Source organism: Uranotaenia lowii, chromosome 3, assembly GCF_029784155.1.
Source record: "Uranotaenia lowii strain MFRU-FL chromosome 3, ASM2978415v1, whole genome shotgun sequence".
NCBI classification, from domain to species: domain Eukaryota; kingdom Metazoa; phylum Arthropoda; class Insecta; order Diptera; family Culicidae; genus Uranotaenia; species Uranotaenia lowii.
In genome coordinates this window covers 180,280,039-180,296,569 of record NC_073693.1, presented here as the reverse complement: position 1 = coordinate 180,296,569, position 16,531 = coordinate 180,280,039, and the positions used below count along the sequence as shown (strand labels likewise).

General features: G+C 30.1%; 1 protein-coding gene across 1 annotated transcript in view; it reads right to left on the bottom strand.

Moving 5' to 3' along the window:
* LOC129756375 (uncharacterized) overlaps positions 1-16,390 on the bottom strand; it is a 32,490-nt gene extending 16,100 nt beyond the window's left edge. The window contains exon 1 of the mRNA XM_055753231.1: positions 15,752-16,390. Coding sequence (XP_055609206.1) covers positions 15,752-15,763 — 12 coding nt within the window. The 5' untranslated portion in view covers positions 15,764-16,390. The remainder of the gene's footprint in view (positions 1-15,751) is intronic.
* Between the last annotated feature and the right edge of the window lie 141 nt (positions 16,391-16,531).

The following is a 16,531-nucleotide window of genomic DNA, read 5'->3' as shown; positions in this document are numbered from 1 at the left end:
TGTCATTTTTGTCATTTTTGTCATTTTTGTCATTTTTGTCATTTTTGTCATTTTTGTCATTTTTGTCATTTTTGTCATTTTTGTCATTTTTCTTGTCATTTTTGTCATTTTTGTCATTTTGTCATTTTTGTCATTTTTGTCATTTTTGTCATTTTTGTCATTTTTGTCATTTTTGTCATTTTTGTCATTTTTGTCATTTTTGTCATTTTTGTCATTTTTGTCATTTTTGTCATTTTTGTCATTTTTGTCATTTTTGTCATTTTTGTCATTTTTGTCATTTTTGTCATTTTTGTCATTTTTGTCATTTTTGTCATTTTGTCATTTTTGTCATTTTTGTCATTTTTGTCATTTTTGTCATTTTTGTCATTTTTGTCATTTTTGTCATTTTTGTCATTTTTGTCATTTTTGTCATTTTTGTCATTTTTGTCATTTTTGTCATTTTTGTCATTTTTGTCATTTTTGTCATTTTTGTCATTTTTGTCATTTTTGTCATTTTTGTCATTTTTGTCATTTTTGTCATTTTTGTCATTTTTGTCATTTTTGTCATTTTTGTCATTTTTGTCATTTTTGTCATTTTTGTCATTTTTGTCATTTTTGTCATTTTTGTCATTTTTGTCATTTTTGTCATTTTTGTCATTTTTGTCATTTTTGTCATTTTTGTCATTTTTGTCATTTTTGTCATTTTTGTCATTTTTGTCATTTTTGTCATTTTTGTCATTTTTGTCATTTTTGTCATTTTTGTCATTTTTGTCATTTTTGTCATTTTTGTCATTTTTGTCATTTTTGTCATTTTTGTCATTTTTGTCATTTTTGTCATTTTTGTCATTTTTGTCATTTTTGTCATTTTTGTCATTTTTGTCATTTTTGTCATTTTTGTCATTTTTGTCATTTTTGTCATTTTTGTCATTTTTGTCATTTTTGTCATTTTTGTCATTTTTGTCATTTTTGTCATTTTTGTCATTTTTGTCATTTTTGTCATTTTTGTCATTTTTGTCATTTTTGTCATTTTTGTCATTTTTGTCATTTTTGTCATTTTTGTCATTTTTGTCATTTTTGTCATTTTTGTCATTTTTGTCATTTTTGTCATTTTTGTCATTTTTGTCATTTTTGTCATTTTTGTCATTTTTGTCATTTTTGTCATTTTTGTCATTTTTGTCATTTTTGTCATTTTTGTCATTTTTGTCATTTTTGTCATTTTTGTCATTTTTGTCATTTTTGTCATTTTTGTCATTTTTGTCATTTTTGTCATTTTTGTCATTTTTGTCATTTTTGTCATTTTTGTCATTTTTGTCATTTTTGTCATTTTTGTCATTTTTGTCATTTTTGTCATTTTTGTCATTTTTGTCATTTTTGTCATTTTTGTCATTTTTGTCATTTTTGTCATTTTTGTCATTTTTGTCATTTTTGTCATTTTTGTCATTTTTGTCATTTTTGTCATTTTTGTCATTTTTGTCATTTTTGTCATTTTTGTCATTTTTGTCATTTTTGTCATTTTTGTCATTTTTGTCATTTTTGTCATTTTTGTCATTTTTGTCATTTTTGTCATTTTTGTCATTTTTGTCATTTTTGTCATTTTTGTCATTTTTGTCATTTTTGTCATTTTTGTCATTTTTGTCATTTTTGTCATTTTTGTCATTTTTGTCATTTTTGTCATTTTTGTCATTTTTGTCATTTTTGTCATTTTTGTCATTTTTGTCATTTTTGTCATTTTTGTCATTTTTGTCATTTTTGTCATTTTTGTCATTTTTGTCATTTTTGTCATTTTTGTCATTTTTGTCATTTTTGTCATTTTTGTCATTTTTGTCATTTTTGTCATTTTTGTCATTTTTGTCATTTTTGTCATTTTTGTCATTTTTGTCATTTTTGTCATTTTTGTCATTTTTGTCATTTTTGTCATTTTTGTCATTTTTGTCATTTTTGTCATTTTTGTCATTTTTGTCATTTTTGTCATTTTTGTCATTTTTGTCATTTTTGTCATTTTTGTCATTTTTGTCATTTTTGTCATTTTTGTCATTTTTGTCATTTTTGTCATTTTTGTCATTTTTGTCATTTTTGTCATTTTTGTCATTTTTGTCATTTTTGTCATTTTTGTCATTTTTGTCATTTTTGTCATTTTTGTCATTTTTGTCATTTTTGTCATTTTTGTCATTTTTGTCATTTTTGTCATTTTTGTCATTTTTGTCATTTTTGTCATTTTTGTCATTTTTGTCATTTTTGTCATTTTTGTCATTTTTGTCATTTTTGTCATTTTTGTCATTTTTGTCATTTTTGTCATTTTTGTCATTTTTGTCATTTTTGTCATTTTTGTCATTTTTGTCATTTTTGTCATTTTTGTCATTTTTGTCATTTTTGTCATTTTTGTCATTTTTGTCATTTTTGTCATTTTTGTCATTTTTGTCATTTTTGTCATTTTTGTCATTTTTGTCATTTTTGTCATTTTTGTCATTTTTGTCATTTTTGTCATTTTTGTCATTTTTGTCATTTTTGTCATTTTTGTCATTTTTGTCATTTTTGTCATTTTTGTCATTTTTGTCATTTTTGTCATTTTTGTCATTTTTGTCATTTTTGTCATTTTTGTCATTTTTGTCATTTTTGTCATTTTTGTCATTTTTGTCATTTTTGTCATTTTTGTCATTTTTGTCATTTTTGTCATTTTTGTCATTTTTGTCATTTTTGTCATTTTTGTCATTTTTGTCATTTTTGTCATTTTTGTCATTTTTGTCATTTTTGTCATTTTTGTCATTTTTGTCATTTTTGTCATTTTTGTCATTTTTGTCATTTTTGTCATTTTTGTCATTTTTGTCATTTTTGTCATTTTTGTCATTTTTGTCATTTTTGTCATTTTTGTCATTTTTGTCATTTTTGTCATTTTTGTCATTTTTGTCATTTTTGTCATTTTTGTCATTTTTGTCATTTTTGTCATTTTTGTCATTTTTGTCATTTTTGTCATTTTTGTCATTTTTGTCATTTTTGTCATTTTTGTCATTTTTGTCATTTTTGTCATTTTTGTCATTTTTGTCATTTTTGTCATTTTTGTCATTTTTGTCATTTTTGTCATTTTTGTCATTTTTGTCATTTTTGTCATTTTTGTCATTTTTGTCATTTTTGTCATTTTTGTCATTTTTGTCATTTTTGTCATTTTTGTCATTTTTGTCATTTTTGTCATTTTTGTCATTTTTGTCATTTTTGTCATTTTTGTCATTTTTGTCATTTTTGTCATTTTTGTCATTTTTGTCATTTTTGTCATTTTTGTCATTTTTGTCATTTTTGTCATTTTTGTCATTTTTGTCATTTTTGTCATTTTTGTCATTTTTGTCATTTTTGTCATTTTTGTCATTTTTGTCATTTTTGTCATTTTTGTCATTTTTGTCATTTTTGTCATTTTTGTCATTTTTGTCATTTTTGTCATTTTTGTCATTTTTGTCATTTTTGTCATTTTTGTCATTTTTGTCATTTTTGTCATTTTTGTCATTTTTGTCATTTTTGTCATTTTTGTCATTTTTGTCATTTTTGTCATTTTTGTCATTTTTGTCATTTTTGTCATTTTTGTCATTTTTGTCATTTTTGTCATTTTTGTCATTTTTGTCATTTTTGTCATTTTTGTCATTTTTGTCATTTTTGTCATTTTTGTCATTTTTGTCATTTTTGTCATTTTTGTCATTTTTGTCATTTTTGTCATTTTTGTCATTTTTGTCATTTTTGTCATTTTTGTCATTTTTGTCATTTTTGTCATTTTTGTCATTTTTGTCATTTTTGTCATTTTTGTCATTTTTGTCATTTTTGTCATTTTTGTCATTTTTGTCATTTTTGTCATTTTTGTCATTTTTGTCATTTTTGTCATTTTTGTCATTTTTGTCATTTTTGTCATTTTTGTCATTTTTGTCATTTTTGTCATTTTTGTCATTTTTGTCATTTTTGTCATTTTTGTCATTTTTGTCATTTTTGTCATTTTTGTCATTTTTGTCATTTTTGTCATTTTTGTCATTTTTGTCATTTTTGTCATTTTTGTCATTTTTGTCATTTTTGTCATTTTTGTCATTTTTGTCATTTTTGTCATTTTTGTCATTTTTGTCATTTTTGTCATTTTTGTCATTTTTGTCATTTTTGTCATTTTTGTCATTTTTGTCATTTTTGTCATTTTTGTCATTTTTGTCATTTTTGTCATTTTTGTCATTTTTGTCATTTTTGTCATTTTTGTCATTTTTGTCATTTTTGTCATTTTTGTCATTTTTGTCATTTTTGTCATTTTTGTCATTTTTGTCATTTTTGTCATTTTTGTCATTTTTGTCATTTTTGTCATTTTTGTCATTTTTGTCATTTTTGTCATTTTTGTCATTTTTGTCATTTTTGTCATTTTTGTCATTTTTGTCATTTTTGTCATTTTTGTCATTTTTGTCATTTTTGTCATTTTTGTCATTTTTGTCATTTTTGTCATTTTTGTCATTTTTGTCATTTTTGTCATTTTTGTCATTTTTGTCATTTTTGTCATTTTTGTCATTTTTGTCATTTTTGTCATTTTTGTCATTTTTGTCATTTTTGTCATTTTTGTCATTTTTGTCATTTTTGTCATTTTTGTCATTTTTGTCATTTTTGTCATTTTTGTCATTTTTGTCATTTTTGTCATTTTTGTCATTTTTGTCATTTTTGTCATTTTTGTCATTTTTGTCATTTTTGTCATTTTTGTCATTTTTGTCATTTTTGTCATTTTTGTCATTTTTGTCATTTTTGTCATTTTTGTCATTTTTGTCATTTTTGTCATTTTTGTCATTTTTGTCATTTTTGTCATTTTTGTCATTTTTGTCATTTTTGTCATTTTTGTCATTTTTGTCATTTTTGTCATTTTTGTCATTTTTGTCATTTTTGTCATTTTTGTCATTTTTGTCATTTTTGTCATTTTTGTCATTTTTGTCATTTTTGTCATTTTTGTCATTTTTGTCATTTTTGTCATTTTTGTCATTTTTGTCATTTTTGTCATTTTTGTCATTTTTGTCATTTTTGTCATTTTTGTCATTTTTGTCATTTTTGTCATTTTTGTCATTTTTGTCATTTTTGTCATTTTTGTCATTTTTGTCATTTTTGTCATTTTTGTCATTTTTGTCATTTTTGTCATTTTTGTCATTTTTGTCATTTTTGTCATTTTTGTCATTTTTGTCATTTTTGTCATTTTTGTCATTTTTGTCATTTTTGTCATTTTTGTCATTTTTGTCATTTTTGTCATTTTTGTCATTTTTGTCATTTTTGTCATTTTTGTCATTTTTGTCATTTTTGTCATTTTTGTCATTTTTGTCATTTTTGTCATTTTTGTCATTTTTGTCATTTTTGTCATTTTTGTCATTTTTGTCATTTTTGTCATTTTTGTCATTTTTGTCATTTTTGTCATTTTTGTCATTTTTGTCATTTTTGTCATTTTTGTCATTTTTGTCATTTTTGTCATTTTTGTCATTTTTGTCATTTTTGTCATTTTTGTCATTTTTGTCATTTTTGTCATTTTTGTCATTTTTGTCATTTTTGTCATTTTTGTCATTTTTGTCATTTTTGTCATTTTTGTCATTTTTGTCATTTTTGTCATTTTTGTCATTTTTGTCATTTTTGTCATTTTTGTCATTTTTGTCATTTTTGTCATTTTTGTCATTTTTGTCATTTTTGTCATTTTTGTCATTTTTGTCATTTTTGTCATTTTTGTCATTTTTGTCATTTTTGTCATTTTTGTCATTTTTGTCATTTTTGTCATTTTTGTCATTTTTGTCATTTTTGTCATTTTTGTCATTTTTGTCATTTTTGTCATTTTTGTCATTTTTGTCATTTTTGTCATTTTTGTCATTTTTGTCATTTTTGTCATTTTTGTCATTTTTGTCATTTTTGTCATTTTTGTCATTTTTGTCATTTTTGTCATTTTTGTCATTTTTGTCATTTTTGTCATTTTTGTCATTTTTGTCATTTTTGTCATTTTTGTCATTTTTGTCATTTTTGTCATTTTTGTCATTTTTGTCATTTTTGTCATTTTTGTCATTTTTGTCATTTTTGTCATTTTTGTCATTTTTGTCATTTTTGTCATTTTTGTCATTTTTGTCATTTTTGTCATTTTTGTCATTTTTGTCATTTTTGTCATTTTTGTCATTTTTGTCATTTTTGTCATTTTTGTCATTTTTGTCATTTTTGTCATTTTTGTCATTTTTGTCATTTTTGTCATTTTTGTCATTTTTGTCATTTTTGTCATTTTTTTCATTTTTGTCATTTTTGTCATTTTTGTCATTTTTGTCATTTTTGTCATTTTTGTCATTTTTGTCATTTTTGTCATTTTTGTCATTTTTGTCATTTTTGTCATTTTTGTCATTTTTGTCATTTTTGTCATTTTTGTCATTTTTGTCATTTTTTTCGCAAAATTCCCCTCATGTCCGCCGTTAATTTTTCAACTTCATTGATTTCAATATCGGCTTTGTCCAGAGACAATCAAACTGCTTAGCAAGAGTGCCAAAATTGATACAAGAATTGAGCACAATATTGCTGTATACATTCAGGGGTAAGAATAGTATAAATATTTCTACTCATTTTCGTAGCTGAAACTTGAAAAAAAAAACATAAATATCGCCTTACGGAATTATCCTATCAAAAACGTGTGTTACGAAGCGTGTAGAAATTGGCAAGAGAAGAAATTCACAAGGCGTCATATTTAGTTGCATCTTATGCAGATAGATGACTGAATTATAAAAGTTTTCAAATCGCAATTTCTTTCCATTTAGAATATTTGTAGCCTGGACAGCATGTTCTATATGTGAAATACAAATTTTAAAGTTGTTTTGATAACTTTTGCAGCAGTTTTCTGTGAATTCTTAAGATGTTTCATACGATGTAATGAAAGCTCACGCGAGATACATATACATATGTGTAATATTCCAACTTGGGAAACGAGCTGTATGAGGCGGTACTTAGATTAACATGGTGTTACACCTTCCGCCAGGTAGTCAATGAATTATAAATAAAATTAAACGAATTTGATCCTTGTCCGAAGAATATTATTTACATTTTCAAAGGTGATGAGAAAATGAGATTGAAAGAAAGAACATAAGCCGTAAATATCATAAAATTCTCGAAAAAGATTCAAAGGCTCACAGGCAGGATCTTTTTGGAGGAAATAATGATATTTACGGCTTATGTTCTTTCTTTCTTTGATAACTCATGTTTCTCTAATACTCCTCATCACCTTTGAATTTGTGACCATTTTCAGGTACGAAGAAAATCCGTCATACAGAGTAAAGTTTTTTAACCCAAGTAACACTGATTATTTTATAAGACTCCTCAAGCCCGTTATAAAACTAAAACTTTATCTAGTAGCCTGCTATAAAACTTTTAATGTTACTTGGGTAAGGCATCAACAAATTTTTAAATTTAGCACGGTGTCTTTTTTAAGAACAATTTAAAAAAACGGCATGTCTGAAAATTTGCCACATTATAGAGAAAACTCTCCCCTGTCCAAAGCACTATTCAAGAAAAAATCGATCGGAGGGCCTAGAACAACTTTTTTTTTCAATAAAGATTCATTTTTTTGGCTAATGATTTTTCCTAAGAACTTCAAATTTTTCATTTTTGAACTGTTAAGATTCCTTCAAAAATAAATAATAACTTCAAAAATTTTGATATCTATGATTTTTAATCAAAAGTTTTTGCAAAAATGTTAAATTTTGAAGAAATTGGAAAATAACAAAATATTTTCTTCCCCTCACGATAAATTAGTACTTCGGACACATATTGGTGCGGTTTTTTATTAAAACTAAATCTTTTCATAGAAATTGAATAATGGACGCATTCGCACGTTTGCTGATAGAAACCCCTTTTTTATGAAAAAAGTATGTTATAATGATGTGTTCCATGAAAATGGAACATCGAATTTCCAGTTTCAAGAGTGCTTTAAGAATATTATTTGTTTGTATAAATAACCGTAGCTTGTCACAACGTGTATGATAAACTAAAAAGCATTGCAAGGTTTCCTAATATCCTTATTTCAATTTGATTTTCGACTTTAAAACGCACATTACCTTTGTAGCACTAGAACTTTTTCTCACACAGACCGCCGACAAGAAAGTGAGAATTATCAAACACTCAGTATTGTATTTATTAATTCTAAATTAATCCTAAAAATAAATCATTTTTAGAACTAGTCCTAGATGTTTGTTATTGTTCATTTTATTTTTTTTTCCAAATTTAACAGTTTTGACAAAACTTTTGATTAAAAATCATTTTCATCAAAATTTTTGAAGTTATCGTTTAGGGGCCGTCCATAAATGATGTCACGTGTTAGGGGGGGAGGGGGGGTTTCGATTTTTGTGACAATTTGTGACATGGGGGAGGGGGGGGGGGTCTACTTGAGCGTGACATCACTTATCATTACAAAAAATCAGCAAGACAATAACGAATAATTTTATCCTAAATTCAATGAAACTATACTTGCACCATTCATTTAATGAATAATGATACTCACGTAATCACTTTTGGTAAATTTTACGAGAATAAGAAAGTTCACAAGAACACTTTCACTGCAACACTCAGGAAAGTCTGTTACATTAAAATTGTGGCAAAACGTGAACAGGATTACTTGGCTATTCTAACCTGTGAAGAAGATTTGGATTGCGAATGGATTGAAGAAGAGGAACTAGATTTGGATGGTTTCAACATCGTCGCTGATACTGCAGCTACTGCCTCGACTTTCCCGACCATTGATACGGAAAATCATCAACATAATCCTTGGACTCATGATTGAAATGTGTTTTAAGCAATGATTAAAGGCTTGTTAAAAGTGGCTAACTTTTTTTCAATTCTTTGAATAAAACCGATAAATTTAAAAAAAGCAACATTTTTCATCAAATGTCTAAAGGGTTGAAATTTGACTCCCGGTGGGGGGGGGGGGGGGTTAGGAAAACGTAATAAAAAAGAAGGGTTACGGAATTTGTGACCATATGTGACAGAGGGGGGAGGGGGGGGTAATTTTTTTCCAAATTTTGCGTGACATCATTAATGGACAGCTCCTTATTGTTGAAGGAATCCCAACACATTTAAGCTCAAAAATGTAAAATTTAAGCTTTTAAGGAAAAAATATTAACAAAAACTGGAAAATGTTGCTCATGTATTTTAGTAGCAAATCTTCAAAAAAAAAAAAAAAATGATCTAGACCTCCTTACAGATTTTTTTTTTCCTGAATATTACGTTGGATAGGGGAGAGTCCCCACTTTAATGTGGTAAATTTTCAGAGATACCGATTTTTTCTTTTTAAAAATACAAGAAAAAGACACCGCAATGGATATCTATTGTTTTATTTTTCAAAAATTTTATGAAGATACAAAACTTAAAAAAAGTAGCTTAAGATGTGAGAAATTATGTCATAATTATTTTGTAATCATAAGATAATAAACTGATAACGTTCTATCCTTTTATTTATCGCAACCAAAGTAAGCTTAAAAGTTGTCAGCTTCAACATGTAACGTATTCGCCAGTCTTCCAAAGATTCTGGAAAGACTTTCCTATGATCTGTGTTCTACATTTCCGTGAAGTGATCGTAGAAATTCGAATTTTACGAACATCTAAAGTTTTACTTCTTAAACATAATAAAAAGAGACATCAGTTAACAAGCATAGGCAAACAAGGCGAAGAATTAGTGGGATTTTTGAATTATCATTTGATTACAAAAAAGCTTTGTGGACAGATGTGGACTCCGATAGGGAAGATCCGGCAACTTTTCAATGTTTTATTACAGTAATTTGGGGTTTCCCAAAGTTGGCCTTGCTCGAGTGCGGTCGCATATTTATCCGTGGTCGTGTTTTGATCCGTAAGTTTGCCAAATTTATTTTTCCTTCATTTTTGATGATCGAGTTTCAATAATTTTGACAGTGCGGTAAATTCTTTTATATCGGTCGATTCTTCGAGTGGAGTGCAATACACGCAAGTCGTAATCGTGTGTGAAGTTGCAGGAGGTGGACGAATCAAAGGGGCAAGTACTTCGCGTTTCGGAATGGTCCAGAACCGTTTTGCTCCTAGAGTGCTGTTGAGTGGCAGATGAATTCTGGACTAATTCGATAAGTACCTTTTTTTTAATTTCTTTGGTTCTAAGAGCAAGTTCACTTTTGTTGGGAAAAAGTGGTAGAAATTTTTACATTTTGAAAATTTTACCATGCAAAAATGTTTTCAAGATCTTTGGGCGTTATATTTTTTTACAGCACTGTTTCTATTTCAGCCGTATGTGATAGCAATATTTCTATTTTTGCATCACAGCATGCGAAACTACAACACGTGTTGTTAAAAAAGGCCACAGATCTTGAAAATGTTTTTGCATGGCAAAATTTTCAAAATTTGCTAAAAGTAACCAAGTTTCTACCACTTTTTCCCAACACCAGTGAACTTGCTCTAAGTATTTTAATTTCGTTTAATAAAACGAGTTCGTTTTTTGCTAAACATGCTTGATTTTGCAATTTGAAATAAGTTACACCGGGGTAAATATGGACGCGGGGTAAGTGTGGACGATGGCTGTTAAAACAATACTGTGCACTATTTTTTCAAACTTTTAATGCAGAATGTTCAATTTACTTCTAATCTATCCAATAACTGTGAGGCTGGGTCATTCGGCCGAAAGTCATGAGGCCGAAGGCCATTGGGCCGAAGGTCATTCAGCCGATGGACGTTAGGCCGAATTGGCTATCTGGCCGAACGTGCCACTAGGCCGAATGGATTATTCGGCCGACGGTTATCCAGCCGAATGCTGTTAGGCCGAAAGGACGCGAGGCCGAAAGGATGTTCGGCCGAATGGTTACTAGGCCGAAAGGTCATTTGGCCGAATAGTCATGAGGCCGAATGGTCGAAAGGCCGAATGGTCAATAGGCCGAATGGACGATAGGCCGAATGGTCATTAGGCCGAATGGTCGTTAGGCCGAATCGTCGTTAGGCCGAATGATCATTTGGCCGAATGGTCATTCGGCTTAATGGTCATTCAGCCAAATGGTTACTAGGCCGAATGTTCACTAGGTCGAATGGTTACTAGGCCGAATGGTCATTAGGCCGAATGGTCGTAAGGCCGAAAGGTCGTAAGGCCGAAAGGTCGTAAGGCCGAAAGGTCGTAAGGCCGAATGGATGCTGGGCCGAAAGATCGTTGGGCCTAATGGACACTAGGCTGAATGGTCGTAAGGGCGAACGGATGCTAGGCCGAATGGTCGTAAGGAAGAAGGGACGATAGGCCGAATGGTCGTAAAGTCGAATGAATGCTAGAAGATTGTAAGGCCGAATGGTTGTTAGGCTAAATGGTCGTTGGGCCGAATTTATGCTAGGCCTATAAGACATATTATCGCTTTCTTGCATGTTAGGCCGATCAGTAGATAGGCCGAATAGTCATCAGGCCGAATGGTCATCTGGCCGAATGGATGCAAGGCCGGATTCGACCACTCGGCTATGCGACCACGGCCTATCGTCCATTCGGCTTTCCGACCATTCAGTCTAATAACCATTCGGCCTTGTGACCATTCGGCCTTATGAACATTCGGCCTAGCGTCCATTCGGCCTAACAGCCATTTGGCCTAATGGCCATTTGGCCTAGGGACCATTCGGCCTTGCATGCAGAACAAAAGGTTGTTGATAGAAGCTAAAAAGTATCTTACTAACTTTCCTTTATATTTCCTCCATTGACTACTAGGAAGTGGCCGGCGCCGTTATCGATCATTTTCAAAGGGAGAGAACAGACGTACAAGCTAGCCTACGAAACTTGTGTAAAAATTCCAACACCCTTCTTGAACCATTTTACGCTTTTTTGGCTGGGACACCAGATGTCTCCAAACACACCAAAGAGAACTATCAAAACAAAACTGAGAAAAAAAATTACAGAATTTAAATCAGTTTTAATCAGGTCGTATGAGCTACATGGCTTGTTTAAAGAAAATCGCTGTTGGAGTTTCGTAACACATTCGTCACGTTGCATAAAAAAAATTATGATAGAATTTATCCGCTATTTTCTTCAAACTTGCAAAATGTACTAAATTTTGAACAATGGGATGCAAATGAAAAACGTGTATGAAACCCACTTTGAGATGCCTAGAATCAGTACTGCTGGGTGAGAGTGATCGTCAAGAATGTTTTTATCTGACTGGACATAGACGATGCCTACTCTGACTTTGATAGCCGTTCAAGAAGTGCGAAAGCTTGATCCAAAAGTTGATAGTTATTCTCTGCCGCAGTAGTACTAAAATAATAAAGTTAAAAGTTGGCCACGATAAAAGTAACACCAATTGCATTTTTCGAGCAATAAGTTGAAGCCGTTCGTTTCTCTGAGATATTGGTCAACTTATTCATCAGTTCATATACGATTACGCCGTTTCGCAAACTGAGTGCTTTGAAAATTGATTTGTAATTTTTAACGGCGCAACAGATGGCACTGTTTCCAGTAAATTTTTAACGTATTTTTTTGATGATAGCTTTTAAATTTTTACACACTTTTCTGAAGATTTTTTGTTCGAGACGTCTGTTCTCTGTGCTGCTAATCCTAAGCACCATTCTTTTGGCTCTTGCACAACATTGATGACCTCGATCAATCACGGAGTAGCAACCTTTGGCGAAGTAGAACTCGCTCTACTTAGCAACGCCAGCGATCATGGTATTGGAAATGCGAAAGTTGATCACATCTCACATCCTAACAAAATATGTAATGTGAGGTCTTTTTTGATTATTGGTTTATAATTATTTTTACACAGCATTTCGAGTTGAATGATTGAGGGTGGATATGAGTAGTTAATAAAGCTAAGCTACAGTAATTTGTTTGGTATGTTGACGTAATCTATATTAACTTAACTATGAAAAATATGTGGAAATTAAATGTTAACACTTTTTTCGAACTATCGAAAATTAAAGTTTAAAATTCATACATAAATTCAAACATAATTTTGTTCTCAATCAACAACAACAAAAATTAATGGAAAGATTGAGATTTTTTATATTTAACTCAGAATATTTATCGTTGATATTTTCATTCATCAGAATAATCGATTAAATTTAGTTTAATTCCGACTCTATTCTGTAATCCCAACTTGTGTTTTATTCTGAACCGAAAACTCGACTTTGCTTAAATTTTTTTTTTCAATTTTGACTGTGATTTTTCTCTCAATACAAAATTCTGGACTTGAAACAAAATCGTGAAAAAATGAGGTGAACTCTTAAAAAGGTCTTTTTTTAATTGAACTCTGATTATCATCAATTTGTAGATTTGACCCAGTTTCAGTTTATAAATGTAACAAGTATTTCATTTCAGACTTTGTTTGACTGCATTAGAAAAGCGATTTTGAAAAGCTGTAAATTTTGAATTGAAAATCTGAATAGCAAACTAAAGTATGATTCGCAATACGAGTTATTGAAACGTTTTCTGAAACTTGAATTCTTGATATTGATGTAAAATTAATTTTTCCATATTTAACCAGCACTATGAGTTTAAATAGCTTTTTTTGAAATTTGATTTCTAATTTGTTTTTGAAATCTTTTATTCAAATCTAATATTTCAGTCGCAACTGTTCAACAAAAATGAAAATCAGTGTAGTATGGCATTTTTCTAGTTAAATGCAAGAAGAAATTCAGTTCTGATTTTGCAAATTAAATCGGGAAACAAATAAGACGCAACATTGCTTATAATTATTATCAGTTTTTATATTTGGTCTTGAATTGTTTTTTTTTTCTTCTGGAATTGGACTGATTTCCATTCAGTATTTTAAATTTTAAGTACGGTTGAGTACCGCCAAATGGGGCATCACGCAACAGCCGGGTAAGATGCAACATGCAACATTTATATACCAGAACACTTATTTAATTTTTATTTTAATTTAATGTAATGAAGTTATTATTTAATGATAACAAAATCGTGATGACATAGTTTCTCACATTGTGAGATAGTTTTTCTAATACTTTGATTATCATAGATAATTAAAAAAATACGATAGATTTACAAAATTTAACATTTTTCGATGCCAAAAAAAAGCTCACCCAACACGACGGATTGGCCTCATGATATCGCCTACAAATTTTGTATTGCTTTAATTATCCTATACCTACATTGTTGGTGTAGGAATATTTTTCGGATAATCACCAAATCTCTTTATATAAATATTTTTATAATTCAGTTACCAGTCTGGGATTAAATGCATCAAAATGCAAATCAAAGATTCACCTTTTAAATCTCGAATCTCGTTTCCATATTCTGGGATATGATTGTTTTGCATCACGTGTTTGTAAATTTCAAAATCAAAAACATTATTTTTTATGATTTCAGGTAGTAAATTTTTTTGTTGTATTTTTTACCCCTAAATGTATGCAGCACCCTTATGATTTTTCTTTAAAAATAATTTTGACAGAAAAAATGTGAAGTTTAATTCGAACAAAACCAAAAATTACTGCAATTGGTGCTTTAGCCGTTATGACATCACAAATAAATAAACCGAAAACTAAAAGTTTTCAAACCTTTTCATTTGATTTTTCATTGAAAACAAAGTTTATTGCAATTTACCCCTTTTCCTTATTTGGGTGTACCCGTGACCGGGATTCGATCTCCTGCACGCTGGCTTAGGAGACTTGGAGGCTATCCTCTACGCCACGGTCTACGGCTCCTCCAAAACTACCTGACATCTCTGCAATAACATTATTGATCAGATAGTCGATGAATGCAATAACTAAACAGAGCCTATGATATTTAACCGCGAGATTTGTTCTTGAGGACAGGCGATTTCTTAAACTTTTTTCCATATCTATTATCTATATTTTATTTCAATGCCACTAACTGTACCCAGTGCACAGTTGCAAATTACAATGTGAAGCTCTAAGCCCAACTGGCAACACGGCATGATCTTAAATCTAATATAACTAGTTACTTGTTACTATATTTTAGATTGTATTTAATTGGCAGGTATTATGTGGAGTCAATTTATATAGTAAAAAAAACGTTTGAAATAGTTTAGAAATGGTTTAAAAGCTTTTAAATTGGGAGTTCTTGTTTTTAATAAATGTACATTGCCTAAACCAACTGACATTTTTTTGGTTACTACTTAACCTAGCGCCTGCCGTCAATTTCTACCCAATTGTTATTGAGTTTTCAAGAAACCCGAAACCGTTTGATGTTGGAAACTCAAAATTCGAACCGGTGTAGTATATGTATAAAAAATTCCATAATTTTGCATCACAAACGTTAAGAAATAAGAAAGGAAAGAGGTTTCACGTTGATTCTGATTGTTTTCATGAGCTTGTAACCTCAACAATTTTTGATTCAAACATAATCTTTCTTGAATTCAAATGGTTAAATGATAAACTGTGCACCTGAGCGCACATGCGCAGGCTTGCTCAAGTCCTCAAATATATGTGATGACAGCTCTCTTACTTTTGCATACATTCCTACACATGCCTCCACGATTCATGCAGGCATAAACCCACATTAGATAATCACTCGTTCAATGACTTTTATTCTAAAATTTCAATAAACCTTAATTTTTTCCGATCGAAAGTTGTTTTAATCTCTAAGCTTATGCTTCAATTTAGACATGTGCTTTTTTTTTTCTTTTCACTTTATAGCCTTATTTCTTTTTTGAAAACTGAAACTGGAATTTTTAATACATTTATTTGTTTGTTGAAAAGCATGGTTCGATAATAAATTGCACCAAGAGTTATATAATAGTTAGTTATTTACAATGACAGATTTTTGACAAGAAATGGTAAGGGTTTTTGTTCGAGTACGTTCAAGAAGTGTACCTACCTCCCTTGCCATTACGGCATGCCTCAAATAGTCAATTTTGGGGGCACTTGCCTGAGCCCCCTTCTACATTGATTGAGTCCAAATTATACGACATTCACTACACCGTGCAATTATTATTTATGCAGTTTAAAACCTGCCTCCAATCACAAATTTGCACTGCTGAAAACAACCGCCATGCCCTCGTTCAATAAGGTTGATTTTTATGTGCTTCACGAACTCCTACGTATCGTTCCTTTTTTGCAATGCTGCCATCTCCAAAAAAGTTCTCTCCCGTGCTCTTTACGAATGATCGATTGAATCCGTATCAAATTATCCTTTTGCATTAGCTACACACAACTCTCCCCAAGATAATTTTCTCTTCGCTACTGGAAACTTTTCATTTTTTTCTGCGCAGACGCACTACAGTTATTCTGAAACTTATTTTCAACCACTTTTTACTGGAAATCGAAAATATTATTTTAATTGCAATAATGCTTCTTCACAAGCAAAGTAGAACAATCACTTGACTTCAAATGGTAGCTCATTGATTTATATCCTGAATTGAATGCACGTTGAACAATTTCAACGAGATCTACATTGAATACACCACCATCTAACTCAGCAAGACTTTCCGCAGCGATTTATAGTAAACAGGAGCAAAGGCAGGGCCCAAGTGTGACAATTGGACGTTCGAAGGTTCGAAGTTCGAATTCGTCCTCGAATGAAGTTTGTATAACAGATATGAATGATTAGTTGACGTGCATTTTGAATGTAGTTCGAAATTGCATTTCTGCTCTGCAA